The 16750-nt window shown below is 66.5% G+C and overlaps 1 protein-coding gene across 1 annotated transcript; it reads left to right on the top strand.

Annotated features, from left to right (window-relative positions):
• Nucleotides 1–938: 938 nt before the first annotated feature.
• LOC309604142 (E3 ubiquitin-protein ligase BRE1B-like) lies at nucleotides 939–16747 on the top strand (the record flags this gene model as incomplete). Its single annotated transcript, XM_082339053.1, is given in 22 exon segments — nucleotides 939–1202; nucleotides 1676–1843; nucleotides 3139–3289; nucleotides 3786–4016; nucleotides 4622–4734; nucleotides 6472–6618; nucleotides 7377–7451; nucleotides 8128–8247; nucleotides 8975–9154; nucleotides 9878–10013; nucleotides 10840–10961; nucleotides 11497–11582; nucleotides 11584–11988; nucleotides 12333–12450; nucleotides 13288–13437; nucleotides 14103–14168; nucleotides 14170–14316; nucleotides 14958–15032; nucleotides 15034–15330; nucleotides 16325–16390; nucleotides 16392–16427; nucleotides 16685–16747. Coding segments are annotated over 22 exon segments (3087 nt in total), but the record flags the coding sequence as incomplete, so codon positions are not given.
• Between the last annotated feature and the right edge of the window lie 3 nt (nucleotides 16748–16750).

The following is a 16750-nucleotide window of genomic DNA, read 5'->3' as shown; positions in this document are numbered from 1 at the left end:
GGGGGGGTTAAGGGGACCCTTATGCAGTTAAGGGGGTCTCGAGGGGTCTTAAAGAGTTCAGGGGGTCCCTGTGGGGCTGGGAAGGTCTTTGGGGGACCCTATGGGGCTGGAGGTGGGTCCCTATAGGGCTGGGGGGGTCCCTATGGGGCTGGGGGGGGGTCTTTTCGGGTCCCTATGGGGCTGGGGTGAGTTGCTATGGGGCCGGGGGGTGTCCTTGGGGGTCCTTATAGGGCTGGGGGGGTCCCTACGGGTCCCTATAGGGCTGGGGGCGTCCCTATGGGGCTAGGGAGGGTCCTTGGGGGTCCCTATGGGGCTGGGGGGGCCCTATGGGGCTGGGGTGAGTTGCTATGGGGCTGGGGGGTGTCCTTATAGGGCTGGGGGGGTCCCTACGGGTCCCTATAGGGCTGGGGGGGTCCCTATGGGGCTGGGGAGGTCCTTGGGGTCCCTATGGGGCTGGGGCGGTCCCTATGGGGCTGGGAGGGGTCCCTATGGGTCCCTATAGGGCTTGGGGGGTCCTTGGGGGTCACTATGGGGCTGGGGGGGGCCTTGTTCCCCGTCCTCCCCCCAGGCACAAGGGGGGGCCCTTTAGATTTTGGAGGGGGTCCCTATAGGGCTGGGGGGGGTCCTTGGGGGTCCCTGTGGGGCTGGGGGGTCCCTGTGGTTTTAAGGGGGACCTTGGGGGGTCCCATGGGGCTGGGGGGGCTCTTAGGAGGTTTGGGGGTCCTCATGGGGCCCTGGGGGGCCCCGGGGGGGAGGGGAGGCTCCCCTCCCCGTCACGGCCCCCCGCAGCCTCCAACTGCGGCGTCGCCCCTTTAAGAGCCCCCCCCCCCGCCCGCGGTTACCACGGCGACGGGGGCGTGGCCTTCGCGGCGGCGGCGGCGAGGGAGCGGAGCCTGCGCATGCGCGGGAGGGGGCGAGGGCGGGGTCTGCGCATGCGCCGTGGCGCGGCCCGGAGGCGGTGGCGGCGGCGGAGGGGCCGGGGGGGCCGGGCCCTGTAGGCCTCTATAGGCCCCCATAGCGCCCCGTAGCGCCCCATAGGGTTCTATAGGCCCCCCTCAGGCAGGGCGATGTCCGGAGCGGGAGCGAAGCGCGGGGCCGGCGATGGCGGCGGGGGCGGCCCCCCCGAGAAGAAGCCCCCCCGCGAGGAGCAGCCCCCCACCACCCTCATCGAGCCCCTCCGCCTCGGCGGCATCTCCTCCACGGTGGGTGACCCCCCCCGGCCCGGGGACCCCCCCAGCCCCTGGGGACCCCCCCAAAGCCTGGGGACCCCCCCCCCAAACCCCGGGGGGACCCCCCCCAATCCCGGGGACCCCCCCATACCCCTGGGACCCTCTCCAAATCCTGGGGACCCCCTCCCGAACCCCTGGGGACCCCTCCCCCAAATCTGGACCCCCCCAAACTCTTGGGGAACCCCTCCAAATCCTTGGGACCCCCCCCCCGAACTCTGAGGATCCCCCCCCAACCCCTGGGTGCCCCCCTAAAATCTTGGGTGTCCCCCAAACACCCGGTCCCCCCCCAAACCCCAAAGCCATTGAGATGTGGCTCCAAGATGGGACCACGGGGAGGCTCCTGGAGCCCTGGGTCCCCATGGGGGGTCCGAGGGTGCGGGTGCCCCCCTGGGTGCCCCCCCCAAACCGCTTGGGTGCCCCCCTAAAGTTTCGGGGTGCCCCCGCAGGAGGAGATGGACCTGAAGGTGCTGCAGTTCAAGAACAAGAAGCTGGCGGAGCGGCTGGAGCAGCGGCAGGCCTGCGAGGACGAGCTGCGCGAGCGCATCGAGAAGCTGGAGAAGCGCCAGGCCACCGACGACGCCACTCTCTTGTTGGTCAACCGCTTTTGGGGGCAGGTAGGGGACTCCCCTCCCCCCCGCACCCCAAAGCCTCCCGAGGGCACCCCGAAACCCGGCACGGCCCCTCCCGCCCGCATGGGGGCCAGCGGAGCGGCCGCCGTGGCTAAAAGCGATGGAAGCGGCCCTCAAAATTACCCTGGGGACCCCCAAAATTACCCTGGGGACCCCAAAAAGCTCTCAGGCGACCCCAAAAATGGCCTTGGGGACCCCAAAAATGGCCTTGGGGACCTCCAAAATTACCCTGGGGACCCCAAAAATGGGTCTGGGGACCCCAAAAAGCTCTCAGGGGACCCCAAAATGGCCTTGGGGACCTCCAAAATAGCCTTGGGGACTGCCAAAATTACCCTGGGGACCCCAAAAATGGGTTTCGCCACCCATAAAAGCTCTCAGGGAACCCCAAAATTGACCCAAGCGCCCCAAAATTTGTCTGAGGGGCTCTAGGGGCTTTTTTGAGGGGGGTCCCAGTTTGGTAAACAAGGGTGGAGTTCTTCCAAAAGGGTGAAAGCACCCCCAAAATGGGCCTGGGGACCCCCAAAATGGGCCTGGGGGCCCCCAAAATGGCCTTGGGCACCCCAAAAAGCTTTGAGGGGACCCCAACTCCACTAGGGGCTTTTTTGAGGGGGGGTTCCAGTTTGGTAAACAAGGGTGGAGTTGCTCAAAAAGGCTGAAAGCACCCCAAAAATGGCACTGGGGACCCCCAGAAATTACCCTGGGGACCCCAAAAATGGCCTTGGGCACTCCAAAAAGCTCTGAGGGGACCCCAAAATTGGTGCCAGCGCCCCAAAACTCTCTTGGGGGTTGGACTTTGTTAGACATACATGGGGGCCTCAAAATGGTTGAAGGTGCCCCAGAAATTTAGCCAGGGATCCCCAAAATTACCCTGGGGACCCCAAAAATTGCCTTGGGCACCCCAAAAAGCTCTCAGGGAACCCCAAAATTTGCCTGAGGCGCTCTTCTGGGGGGGTCCCAGTTTGGTCAACAGGGGTGGAGTTGCTCAAAAAGGCTGAAAGTGCCCCAAAAATGGCACTGGGGACCCCCAAAACCACCCTGTTTCTTCTCAACACCTTGGGGTCCCCCTAGATCTCTCGGGGGCCCCCCCCAAATCTCCCCAGGGGTCCCCAAATGCCTTTGGGGTCCCTGAAGCCGCGCTCCCCCCCGCAGGGATTTGGGGGTGTCCTGACCCCTCCGCTTCCCCCCAGCCCCCTGGGGTCCCCCCCAAACTTCTCAGCGGCCCCCCCCCAGACCCCCCCTGGGGTTTGGGGGTGCCCTGACCCCCTGTTCTCGCACCCCAGCTGGATGCAGAGGTGCAGGCGCTGCTGCGGCGCTATGAAGGGGAAGGGGGGGCACCCCCTGCCCCCCCCGGGGACCCCCCTGAACCCCGACCTGAGGGGCCTGAGCCTCCCCCGGCCCCCCCCGGTGAGGCCGAGGGTCCCGACAGGAGGGGTGAGTGGGGCTGGGGGGGAAATTGGGGGGCCTGGGGGTGATTTGGGGGGCTGTTGGGGTGATTTGGGGGGCTGCTGGGGCTCCTGGGGTGATTTGGGGGGGCCTGGGGTGATTTGGGGGGCTGTTGGGGGTCCTGGGGGTGATTTGGGGGGCTGCTGGGGGTGATTTGAGGGGCTGCTGGGGGCCTCGGGAGGGCAGGGGCGTCCTGAGAAGCATTTTGGGGTGCTGGGGGGGGCAAGTTGGGGGTGCTGGGGGGCAATTTAAGGGTGCTGGGGGGCAATCGGGGGTGCTAGGGGGGCAATTTAATGGTGCTGGGGGGAAAGTGGGGGTGCTGGGGGGGCAATTTAAGGGTGCTGGGGGGCAGTTGGGGGTGCTGGGGGTAATTTAAGGGTGCTGGGGTCAATTTAAAGGTGTTGGGGGGCAATTGGGGGTACTGGCGGGCACCCATGGGTGCTGGGGGGTCACGACGGAGCCTCACTCTCTCCCCCCCCCCCAGAGCCCTGGGGGGGCCCCAGCGCCCCCCTCCCCCCCCCGCCCCCCGGGGGCCGCCTGGGGGGGCCGGCGGCCGCGTTCGTGGCGGCGCTGAGCCGCAGTGGCCCCGAGGAGGGGGAGCTGCGCCTGCGCCCCCGCCTCGCCTTCGCCCCCGCCGCCGTCGCCCGCCTGGTGGAGGGGCTGGCGGGGGCCCACCGCCGCGCCCAGGAGCTGGGGGCTCGCCTGGCTGCCCGCCGTGAGTGCCCCCGCCGGGCCGGGGGGCCGCGGGCCGGTTTGGGGGGGCACCCGGGCCACTGGGGGCCGGTTTGGGGGTCCCCTGGGCCACTGGGGGCCGTTTGGGGGGGTACATGGGCCACTGGGGGCCGTTTTGGGGTCACCTGGGCACCTAGGTGCCATTTTTGGGGTCACCCGGGTGCTTTAGTCCCATTTTTGGGGTCACCCAGGCCCCTGGGTGCCATTTTGGGGAGTTACCTGGATGCTTGGGTCTCATTTTTGGGGTCACTGAGACACTTGGGTGTCATTTTTGGGCGTCACTCCGATGTTTGGTTCCCTTTTCTGGGGGTCACCCAGGTGCCTGGGTGCCATTTTGGGGTCACTGAGGCACCTGGGTCCCCTTTTGGGGTCACCCAGATGCTTGGGTCCTGCAGGGGGGTCAGTGGGTGCTGGGGGGGGGGTCCCTGTGGGGTGGGTGGGTGCTGGGGGGGGGTCCCAGGGGGGTCAGGGGGTGCTGGGGGGTCCCGAGGGGAGTGGGGGGGTCCTGGGGGGGTCAGGGGGTGCTGGGGGGTCCTGGGGGGGTGCTGGGGGCGGTCAGGGTGCTGACCGAAGGCCTGGGTCCCGCAGCGGAGCTGGCGGAGGCGGGGCGGGCGCTGCTGCGGGAGCTGCTGCGGGAGCACCGGCGCCTGCAGGACCTCACCCTGCAGCTGCAGGAGAAGCACCACCGCGTCTCCCTGGAGGTACTGGGGGCACTGGGAGGGGGTTAGGGGGTGCTGGGAGGGGATTGGGCGGCACTGGGAGGGCATTAGAGGGGACTGGGGGGCACTGGAAGGCACTGGGAGGGAGTTGGGGGGCACTAGGAGCGTATTAGAGGGCACTGGGAGGGGATTGGAGGCACTGGGGGGCACTGAGAAGAACTGGGAGGGGATTGGAGGGCACTGGGAGGGGATTGCAGGCACTGGGGGGACACTGGGAGGGTATTAGAGAGCACTGAGAGGAGATTGGAGGCACTGAGAGGAACTGGGAGGGGAATAGAGGGCACTGGGAGGGGACTGGGGGCACTGGGAGGAACTGGGAGGGGGTTAGGGAGCACTGGGAGGGGGTTGGGGGGCACTGGGAGGCACTGGGAGGGGATTGGGGGCACTGGGAGGGGATTAGAGGGCACTGGGAGGGGATTGGGGGCACTGGGAGGGGAATAGAGGGCACTGGGAGGGGACTGGGGGCACTGGGAGGGACTGGGAAGGGATTAGGGGGCAGTGGGAGGGGATTAGGGAGGACTGGGAGAGGACTGGGGGCACTGGGAGGGGGTGGGAGGGACTGTGGTGGCACTAGGAGGGACTGGGAGGGGATTAGGGGGCGCTGGGAAGGGATTAAGGGGCACTGGAAGGGGATTAGGGAGCACTGGGAGGAACTGGAAGGGTATTCGAGGTATTGGGAAGAACTGGGAGGGGATTAGAGGGGAGTGGGAGGGGATTGAGGGCACTGGGAGGGACTGGGAAGGGATTAGGGGGCACTGGGAGGGGATTGGGGGCACTGGGAGGAACTGGGAAGGATTGGGAAAGGATTCGGGGGCAGTGGGAGGGGATTGGGGAGCACTGGGAGCGGGGTGGGGGGCACTGGGAGGGGATTGGTGGCACTGTGGGGGCACTGGGAGGAACTGGGAAGGGATTAGGGGGCACTGGGAGGGGATTGGGGGCACTGGGAGGGGATTAGGGGGCACTGGGAGGGGATGGGAGTCACTGGGGACACTGGGAGGGGATTAGAGGAGACTGGGAAGCACTGGGAGAGAACGTGGGGGCATTGGGAAAGGACTGCAGGGCGCTGGGAGGGGATGAGGGGGCCCTGGGGCGGTGTTGGGGGGGACTGGGGGAACTGGGAGGGCCTGGGTGAGGGGGTGTCCCCGTGATGTCCCTGGGGTGCCCTTGTGTCCCCCTGGTAGGTGACGGTGACGTTGTCCCCGTGGGGTGACACGGCCGAGGTCCCCGTGGGGTGACGTGGTTGATGTCCCCAGGGGGTTCCATGGTTGAGGTCCCCGTGGGGTGACACGATCGTTTCCATGGGGTGCCATGCTGGATGTCCCCGTGGGATGACGTGGCTGAGGTCCCCATGGGGTGGCAGTGACGTTGTCCCCGTGGGGTGACACAGCCGAGGTCTCCCTGAGGTGGCAGGGTCATCATCTCCACGGGGTTCCATGGCCGAGGTCCCCGTGGGGTGACACTGCTGTCATCTCCATGGGGTGCCATGCTTGATGTCCCCATGAGATGACGTGGGTGATGTCCCCATGGGGTGACACGGTTGACGTCCCCATGGGGTTCCATGACTGAGGTCCCCATGGGGTGACACCACTGTCATCTCCACGGGGCGCCGTTCTTGACGTCCCCATGGGTCGACGTGGCCGAGGTCCCCGCGGGCTGCTGCGGGTGTCCCCGAGGGGGTACCGCGGGCGTCCCCACCCTGTCCCCGTGTCCCCCTCGCAGCTGGCGGAGCTGCAGGACAAGGCCACCTCGGCGGAGACCAAGGTGCTGGAGATGGGGACGACGGTGGAGGGGCTGCAGTGGGACAGCGCCAAGCTGCGCAAGCGCGAGGGACGCCTCAACCGCCACCTCGCCGAGGCCCTCGAGCAGGTGGCCCCCGCGTCCCTGATGGTGGCCCCCGCGTCCCCGACAGTGGCCACCGCGTCCCCGTCGTCCCCCAAGCTGCTGCCAGGCTCTGAGGGATCCCAGCGCTCCCTGAGGGCCACCACCCTTGGCCTTTGGCACTTGAGGTCCCCCCGTGTCACTTGGGGTCAGGTCATGTCCCTTGGGGTCCCTTTATGTTAGCTGAGGTCCTTCCATGTCACTTGGGGTCCACCCGTGTCCCTTGGGTTCATCTCGTGTCCCTTGGGGCCTCTGTGTCACTTGGGGTCCCCCCTTTGTCCCTTGGGGTCCTTCTGTGTCACTTGGGGTCACCTCATGGCACTTGCCATCACCATGCGTCACCTGCGGTCACCCCACATCACTGGTTGGCCCCAGGGGTGTCCCCAGTGTCCCCAGCATCCCGGGGGTGTCCCTAGTGCCCTTCATGTCCCTGAGGTGTTCTCTATGTCCCCACGGTGTCCCTGGTGTCCCCAGGGTGTCCCCAACATCCCTTGGGGTGTCCCCAACGTCCCTGGGGTGTCCCTGGTGTCCCCAGTGGCCCTGGGGTGTTCCCAGTGTCCCCAACGTCCTTGGTGTCGCTGGGGTGCCCCTGATGTCCCTGGGGTGTCCCCAGTGTCCCTGGTGTCTCCAACATGTCCCCAACGTCCCTGGGGTGTCCCCAACGTCCCTGGGCTGTCCCTAATGTCCCTGGGGTGTTCCCACCGTCCTCGGTGCCCCCCGTGTCCCCAACGTCCCTGTGTCCCCAGCTGACCTCCGGCTCCTACGGCTCCGGCAGCTCCGGGGGATTCCAGGGGGGACAAATCACCCTCAGCATGCAGAAGGTATTGGGGGGCCGGGGGGGGCAGTTTGGGGGACCCTGGGGGCGTTGGGGTCCCTTGGGGGTTGGGGTCCCTTGGGGGGGACCCTGGAAGAGTCCTGGGGGGGGACTTGGGGGGGGTGGGGCACCGTGGGAGGGGTCTGGAGGGGTTTGGGGGGGACCTGAGGGGATTTGGGGGACCCTGGAGGGATTTGGGGGGGACCCAAGGGGGTTTGGGGGACCCTGGAGGGATTTGGGGGGGACCTGAGAGGATTTGGGGGGGACTTGAGGGGTTTTGGGGGACCCTGGGGGGATTGGGGGGGACTTGAGGGGTTTCGGGGGACTCTGGGGGGATTGGGGGGGATCTGAGGAGGGGTTTGGGGGACCCTGGGGGGATTTGGGGGATTTGGGGGGACCTGAGAGGGTTTTGGGGGACCCTGGGGGGATTGGGACGGGACCTGATGGGGTTTGGGGGACCCTGGGGGGATTTGGGGGACTCAAGGGGGTCCCTGAGGGGGGCTGGGGGAGTTTTGGGGGGGCTCAGGGAGAGGTTGGGGGACCCTGGGGGAGTTTGGGGGGGTCCTGAGGGGCTTTGGGGGACTTCGGGGAGGTGCTGGGGGGTCCCTTGGGAGAGGTTTGGGGGGGGGTCTGGGGGCATCGGGGGGGGGTTGGGGTGAGCCCAGGATTTTGGGGGTCCCCAGTTTGAGATGCTGAACGCGGAGCTGGAGGGGAACCAGGAGCTGGCCAACAGCCGGATGGCGGAGCTGGAGAAGCTGCAGCAGGAGCTCCAGCAGGCCGTGCGCGGGCACGAGCGCCTCAAGGTGACACGGGGGTGTCGGGGACGTGGGGGACACGGGGGGCATTGGGGACATGGGGGACATCAGGGACGTTGGGGACACGGGGATGTGGGGGACATCAGGGACATAGGGGACACTGGGGGCATTGGGGGCAGCAGGGACATGGGGGACACGGGGGACACAGGGGACAGAAGGGACACTGGGGGCAGCAGGGATGTTGGTGACATAGGGGACACTGGGGGTGTTGGGGACATCAGGGACGTTGGGGACACGGGGATGTGGGGGACATTGGGGAGACTGGGGACATGGGGGACATCAGGGACCCTGGGGACATGGGGATGTGGGGGACATAGGGGACACTGGGGGCGTTGGGGGCATCGGGGATGTTGGGGGACATCAAGGACACAGGGGACATCAGGGACATAGGGGACACTGGGAGCATCAGGGACGTTGGGGACACGGGGATGTGGGGGACATCGGGGAGATTGGGGACATCAGGGACATAGGGGACACTGGGGACATCAGCAACATCAGGGACATCGGGGACATCGGGGACAGCAGGGACGTGGGGGGGACCCTTAGGGCCGCGGCGGGGGGCCACACATGGGAGGGTGACACCGAGGAGCCGGCGCAGCCATAGAGGCACAACACGGGGACAGCTGGGGCCCCAGGGGGACAACGAGGACCCCTGGGAGCTCCAGGGGATGGGGCTGGGGACGCTGGGGGACACGGCTGGGGACGGTCCCCGCAGGTGGCCCTGCGCTCGCTGCCGGAGGAGGCGGTGAAGGAGACGCTGGAGTACAAGGTGCTGCAGTCCCAGTTCTCCCTTCTCTACCACGAGAGCCTCCAGGTGAAGACGCAACTGGACGAGGCCCGCGCTCTTCTCCTGGCCACCAAGAACAGCCACCTGCGCCACATCGAGCACATGGAGGTGAGGGGACGCGTCCCCGAGGTGGCCGTGGATGTCCCCGAGGTTCCTGAGGGTTCCTCGGGGTGCCCCGTTGGTCGTGGGGGTCATGGGACGTCTTGGTGTCCAACTGTTGGCCATCCAAGATGGCCACCGTGATCATATTGAGAACATGGAGGTGGGTCTTGATGTCACCAAGGTGTCCCCAAGGCTCCCTGGGGCATCACGTGGGTCCTGGAGGGTCCTGGGGTGTCATGGCCACCCAAGATGGCTGCCTCGGTGCCACTGACATGTCCGTCTGTCCCTGTGCTCTGTCTGTCCTCGCCTGTGTGTCCTTCCTGCGTCCTTTGTGTCCCCCCCATGTCCTCCGTGTCCCCTGTTACGTGTCTTCCATGTTGTCATCTCCACGGCCCCATGTCCCCCACCTGTCCCTCGTGTCCTCCACATCTCCATGTGCTCCATGTCCCTCGTGTTCTCCACACCTCCATGTCCTCCGTGTCCCCACGTCCTCCGTGTCCCCATGTCTTCCACATCCCCGTGTCCCCGGTGTTCTCCATATTCCCTCCCCGTCCCCCACGTTCTCCGTGTCCCCCACGTCCCCCACGTTCTCCACGTCGCCCATGTTCTCCACGTTCTCCGCGTCCCCCATGTTCTCCATGTGCTCCGCATCCCCCACGTCCTCCATGTCCCCATGTCCCCATGTCCTCCGTGTCCTCACGTCCCCCCCACCCCCCCGCCCCCCCGCAGAGCGACGAGCTGGGGGTGCAGAAGCGGCTGCGGACGGAGGTGATCCAGCTGGAGGACACCCTGGCCCAGGTGCGCAAGGAGTACGAGATGCTGCGCATCGAGTTCGAGCAGAACCTGGCGGCCAACGAGCAGGCGGGTGAGCGCCCCCGCCCCGCCCCCGCTGCCCCGCCCCCCGCCGCCATGCCTGCCGGGGCGCCGGGCCGTAGAGCCAGGGAGAGAGTGGCCGCGGAGGGTCCTCCTGGGGCTGGGTGGTGGGGTGGGCGCTCTAGGGTGGTCCTCCTAGGGCTCTATGGTGGTGGGTGCTCTGCGGTGAGTCCTCCTAGAACTCTATGGTAGAATGGGTGCTCTGGGATGGTCCTCCCAGAGCTCTATGGTGGGTTGGGCACCCTGGGGTGAGTCCTCCTAGAACTCTATGGTGGGTTGGGCACTCCAGGGTGGGCCTCCTGGATCTCTCTGGGGGATTGGGTGCTCTGGGATGGTCCTCCTGGGGCTCTGTGATGGGGTGGGCACTCTAGGATGGTCCTCCTAGAGCTCTGTGGTAGAATGGGTGCTCTGGGGGCATCCTCCTAGATCTCTATGGTGGGTTGGGCATTTGGGGGTGAGTCCTCCTAGAACTCTATGGTGGGTTGGGTGCTCGGGGAGGGTCCTCCTAGAGCTCTGTGGTGCATTGGGTGGTCCTCCTGGGGCTCTGTGGTAGGATGGGCACTCTGTGATGGTCCTCCTGGATCTCTATGGTGCGTTGGGCGCTCTAGGATGGTCCTCCTGGATCTCTGTGGTGGGCTTGTGGGGCTGGGGCTACTCTAGGGCTGCTTCTCCCACTCCTCTATGGTGCCCCCCCCCCCCCCCCCCCCCAACTCTATGGCCACAGCGCCCTCGGCCGCTCTGCTCCCTCTTCCCCCCCGCTCTCTATGACCTTGGGGGAGGGCGGGGCCGGGGTGCCGACGCCTGGCTGCCTCCCATAGGTCCCATCAACCGGGAGATGCGTCACCTGATCAGCAGCCTGCAGAACCACAACCACCAGCTGAAGGGCGACGTCCAGCGCTACAAGCGGAAGCTGCGGGAGGTGCAGGCCGAGATCAACAAGGTGGGCGGGGTGACGGGAGGGGGCGTGGCCCCTTGAAGGGCGTGGCGGCCCCGCCCTGTCCCCTTCCAGCCTCGGTGGCGTGGCCCGTTTAAGAAAGTGGGGGGGGGGGTCCCACCTGCAGGCATGCGTGGCCCCTTTAAGGGGGTGGGGCTGTGGTGAGGGAGGCGGGGCCAACCTGTGGGGAGGGCAGTGCAGCCTGGCAATTGGCTGTTGCCCCTTAAAGGGGGTGGGGCTACATGGGGGCGTGGTCTTATAAGGGCAATGCAGGGTGGGCCCTGTGGAGGGGGGCGGGGCTTGGGGCCTCCTCTTTAAGGAGGCGGGGCTATGCTGAGGGGCGGAGCCTTAAAAGGCCTATGCTAATGAGAGGGTGGGGCCTTAGAGGTGTATGTTAATGAGGGGGCGGGGCCTTAAAAGGGGCACATTGGGGTTGGTGGGCCCCACTGGGAGGGTGGGGGTGGGGGGGTGCTGCCTCTTAAAAGGGCTATGCCACCCCGTTCGTGGGCGTGGCCTGCTGACTCCGTCCTCTCCCCCTTAGCTCCGCCTCCAAGCCAGCGGCGCCCCGCCCCCTCAAGGCACCGCCCCGCCCCCTCCACCACCCCCAGGTGCCGCCGCCGCCACCGCCCCCCCCGGACGAAACCGCGGCGGCGGCGGTGGGGGGGGCCCCGGGCCCCGCCCCCACGAAAGAAGAAGAAGGCGGGGCCCCCCCCGGCCCCGCCCCCCCCGACCCCAAGCGGGAGGCGCCCCCCACCCCCGCCCCGCCCGAGACCCCCCTCCCCCGGCGCCCCACCGAGGAGGAGGAGCCTCCCACCCCGCCCGGCCCCGCCCCGGCCCCGCCCGCCCCGCCCCAACCCCCTCCCCCCCGGGTGAAAGAACCCCCCCCCGCCCCCTCCCCCCGGCCCGGAGCTTCCCGGGGGGGCCCCGAGCGGGAGCGGGGGCGGGAGCGGGAGCGGGAGCGGCCCAAGGGCCCCCCCGAGGAGCCCAAGAAAAAGGACTCGGAGGTGCTCAAGCAGCTGCGGGTGGAGCTCAAGTGAGGGGGGGGCGTTAACCGGGGGGGCTGGGGGCTGGTTTGGGGGGGGTCCTGGGGGGGCTGGGGGCTGTTAGAAGGGCTCCTGCGGGGGTATTGGGGGGCTGGGGGCTGTTCTGGGAGGTCCTGGGCGGGTACTGGGGGTCTGGGGGCCGTTACGGGGGGCTGGGGGCTGTTTTGGGGGGTCCCTGGGGGCTGTTGGGGGGGGCAGTTGGGGGGGGTAATTAGGGCAATTAGGAGGGAGGGGGCGATGAGGGGCTGCCCCGGGGGCTGTGTGGGCGCTGCGAGGCGGCGGGCTGATGCAAACGAGATGCAAATGAGATGCAAACGAGCACCGGGGCGGGCAGGAAGGCGCAGGAGAGCCAGAAGGAGATGAAGCTGCTGCTGGACATGTACAAGTCGGCGCCCAAGGAGCAGCGGGACAAGGTGCAGCTGATGGCGGCCGAGAGGAAGAGCAAGGCCGAGGTCAGGCGCGCTAACGACGCGCTAGCGACGCGCTGACGGCACGCGAGCGGCGCGTCGGGGCCCCCGCAGACGTCTCCCCCCCTTCCCTTCCGTTGTTCGCCGGCGCTGTTCCCTCGCGCCGCGACGTCGCGGTGTTCTCTTACCTCATTCCCTCACGGTGTCGGGTCGCTCCGTGACCTCATGCTGTTACCTCACGCCGTGACCTCACGCTGCTCTCTTATGTCATTCCCTCACGGCGTTAGGTCGCGCTGTGACGTCACAGCATTACCTCACACCGTTCACTCGTGCGGTTATCGCGCTTCGTTACCTCATGCCGCTCTCTCCCCCTCTTCCCCCACCCCATTACCTCACGTGATGACCTCACACCTTGACTTCATGTGATTACCTCATGCCGTTCTGTCTTGTCACCCCGTTATGTCGCCCCGTTACCTCACACCATTATGTTGTGTTATTACCTCACCCCGTTATCTCATGTGATTACGTCATGTGGTTACCTCATTTAATTACCTCATCTCATGTCATTATCTCATGTCATTACCTCACCCCATTACCTCATTAGCTTACTCCGTTACCTCATGTCATTACCTCACGTGGTTACCTCATGTGATTACCTCACCCTGTGACCTCATGTGATTAGCTCACCCCGTTACCTCACGTCATTAGCTCACCCTGTGACCTCATGTGATTACCTCACCCCGTGACCTCACCCCGTGACCTCACGCCATGACCTCACACAGTTCCCTCCCTCCAGCCGGCCGCTGCGCGGGGGGGGGGGGGGGGGGGGCGGGGCGAGGCGAGGTGACGTCGCGGCGGGGCGTGACGTCACTCCCCGGGCAGGCGGAGGAGCTGCGCGGGCGGGCGCGGGAGCTGGAGGAGCGGGAGCGGCGGGAGAGCAAGAAGCTGGCGGACGAGGAGGCGCTGCGGCGGCTGCGGCACGCCGAGGAGCAGATCGAGCACCTCCAGCGCAAGCTGGCCGCCACCAAGCAGGTGGGCGGGGCCTCCCATGGGTGTGGCCCCCGTGGGCGTGGCCTCCAGGAGGGGCGGTGCCTGGAGGGGGAAGAAGGGGGGGGGCTTTAAGGGAGGGGGTGTGGCCGGTGGGGTTGGGGCGTGGCTGGGTGGGAGGGGTGTGGTTATGGGGCATCATAGACGTAGCTTGTGATGTCATAAGCATGTTTTCTGTGCGTTATGGTGTCATAGGCATGGTTTGTGACGTCACAAGCATGTTTTCTGTGCCTTACTGTGTCATAGCCGTAGTTTGTGATGTCGTAAGCGTGTTTTCTGTGCCTTATGATGTCACAGACGTAGCTTGTGATGTCGTAAGCGTGTTTTGTTAGGACGTAGAAGGCTGGGAGGGGAAACGTCCACGTTGGCGGGGCGCGGGGGGGAGGCCAGCGTTTAGGGCTGCCAGGTGGCACCTATGACATCACCGGCGGACTGCGTGACATCACGGGCACGCCTCTATGACATCACAGGCGTGGCTTGTGATGTCACGAGGGCGTATGGGCTCTGCGCCGCATAGCCGGGTGTGGTGGGAAGCATCTGTCACTGGGGGGAGGACAGGGGACAACGGCGCTTTGGCGGGTGGGGCTCATGATGTCACGGGGGGGGGGGGGGCTGGCGCGTGACCTCACGGTGGCCATGTTGCGGGGCAGGAGGAGGAGGCGCTGCTGTCGGAGATGGACGTGACGGGCCAGGCCTTCGAGGACATGCAGGAGCAGAAACCTGCGGCTGCTGCAGCAGCTGCGGGAGAAGGATGACGCCAACTTCAAGCTGATGTCAGAGAGGATCAAGGCCAATCAGATCCACAAGCTGCTGCGGGAGGAGAAGGACGAGTTGGCCGAGCAGGTCCTCGCCCTCAAGGCCCAGGTGGGAGCCAGGTGGCCAGGGGAACCCAGGTGGCCAGGAGAAGGTTGAGGTGGTGGCCAGGTCCTCACCATCAAGGCTCAGGTGGGACCGGGAGGTTTGGGGAGGTCCAGGGGAACCCAGGTGGTTGAAGAGCTGGAGGCACCCAGATGTTCAGGAGAAGGTTGAGGTGGTGGAGAAGGTCCTCACCATCGAGGTCCAGGCGGGACCCAGGCGGCCATGGAGGACCCAGGAGTTTGTGGAGGTCCAGGGGTTCAGGGGAACCCAGGTGGCTTGGGGCTGGAGGCACCCAGGTGGCCAGGAGAAGGTTGAGGTGGTGGAGCAGGTCCTCACCATCAAGGCCAGGTGGGACCCAGGCGTCTGGGAGGACTCTGGCATCTGGCCTGGGGACGACCCAGGTGTCCAGGCCTGTAGGGACCTGGTGTGTCCAAGATGAGGTGACCCAGGCGTCTGGGGTGGTTGTCCCCAGGTGGACGCCCAAGTGCTGGTGGTGCAGAAGCTGGAGGAGAAGTAGCAGGAGGTGGACAAGGGGGACTGGGGGGACCCCCGGCACCCAGGTTGGGGACGACCCAGGTGTCCAGGCCCATGGGGACCTGGGTGTCCAAGATGGGGTGACCCAGGCGTCCTGGGGTGGTTGTCCCCAGGTGGACGCCCAGCTGCTGGTGGTGCAGAAGCTGGAGGAGAAAGAACGAGGCCTGCAGAGCAGCTTGGCGGCGGTGGGAGAAGGAGCTGGCCCTGCGCTCCCAGGCCCTGGAACTCACAAGAGGAAGGTGGGAAGGGGGTGGGGGGACACCCAGGTGTCCAGGGCCCCCGGTGGCCGGTGGCCAGACCTGGGTGCCCGGGGCTTGGGGGCCACCCGAGCACCCGGTCGTGCAGGCGGTGGAGGCGGCGCAGCTGGCGGAGGACCTGCGGGCGCAGGGGGAGCACGTCCAGGCGCGGCTACGGGAGCTGCAGGCCTGCGCCGCCGAGAACCGGGCCGCCAAGGACAAGGAGTCCCTCAGCCTCAAGAGGGCCCAGGTAGGGGCCCCTATGGCATCCATAGGGGAGGGAGCGGGGGGGTCCTTATGGGGCTCTGTGGGTGCTGTGTGGGCTGTAGGGTGCCCTATGGGGCCATTTGGGGACCCTGGGGGGCTCTATAGGGTGCCTACAGTACCCTATAGGATCTTGGGGGGGGCTATAGGTGGGTAGGGGGTCCTTATGGAGCTCTATGGGTACTGTGTGGGCTATAGGGTGCCCTATGGGGCGTTTGGGGACCCTATAGGGTGTCTACAGCACCCTATGGGATCTTGCAGGGGGGCTATGGGTGGAGAGGGGTCGTTATGGGGCTCTATGGGTGCTATATGGGCTATAGGTGCTCTATGGGGCCATTTTGGGGACCCTGGGGGATTCTGTAGGATGCCTACAGCACCCTATGGGATCTTGGGGGGGCTATGGGTGGGTAAAGGGTGTGTATGGGGTCCTTATGAGGCTCTATAGGGGCTGTGTGGGGTGCTACATGGGCCCTGTGGGGTGGTTTTGGGGACTGTGAGGGACTCTATAGGGTCCCTGTGGCACCCTATGGGCTTTATAGGGTTCGGCGGGGGGTACAGGTGCTCTGGGGTGTTATGGAGCCCTATGGCGTGGGGGGCTCTACAGGTGCATCGTGGGACTCTATAGAGGATCTATAAGGCCTTAAAGGAGCTCTACAAGGTTCTCTGGCAGCCTATAAGGGGTCTATGGGGACCTATAGAGGATTTGGGGGTCTCCATTGGAGGTCTGTGGGACCCGTAGAGGCTCTGTGGGGCCCTATAGGGGTCTGTGGGGCCCTATAGGGGGTCTGCAGGGACCTATAGGGGATTTGTGGCTCCGTAGAGGGTTTGTGGCTCTTATAGAGGCTCTGTGGCTCCCTACAGGGACCTATGGGAGGTCTGTAGGGGGTCTGTGGGGACCTACAGGGGGTCTGTGGGGACCTATAGGGGGTCTACGGGGACCCACAGTGCCACCGTGGGTCAGCGCCCCCCCATCCCGGCAGGAGGAGCTGTCGCGGCTGCGGCGGAAGCTGGAGAAGCAGCGGAAGGTGGAGGTCTACGCCGACGCCCGACCAGATCCTCCAGGAGGAGATCAAGGAGTATCGGGTGCGGGTGGGGGGAGCACCCCATGGGTTGCCGGGGGCGGGGCAGGGCTGGAGGACTTTGGATGGGGGTTGGAGGACCTTGGGTGGGGCTGGACGGTCCCATGGGTGGGTGTTGGAGGACTTTGGCGGGGTAGGAGGACCTTGGATGGGGGTGGAGGACCTTGGGTGGCCTTGGAGGACCTCAGGTGGGGGGTTGCAGGACCTGGGGTGGGCCTGGAGCACCTATGGGTGCTGACGGCCATCTTGCCCCACCCCCAGGCCCGCCTGACCTGCCCGTGCTGCAATGCCCGCAAGAAGGACGCCGTCCTCACCAAGTGCTTCCAC

Source organism: Platalea leucorodia (genome assembly GCF_965183815.1).
Source record: "Platalea leucorodia genome assembly, contig: HAP1_HAP1_SCAFFOLD_385, whole genome shotgun sequence".
Taxonomy (NCBI): Eukaryota; Metazoa; Chordata; class Aves; order Pelecaniformes; family Threskiornithidae; genus Platalea; species Platalea leucorodia.
Note: the sequence above shows the minus strand (reverse complement) of the source record. Positions and strands in the feature narration are given on the sequence as shown.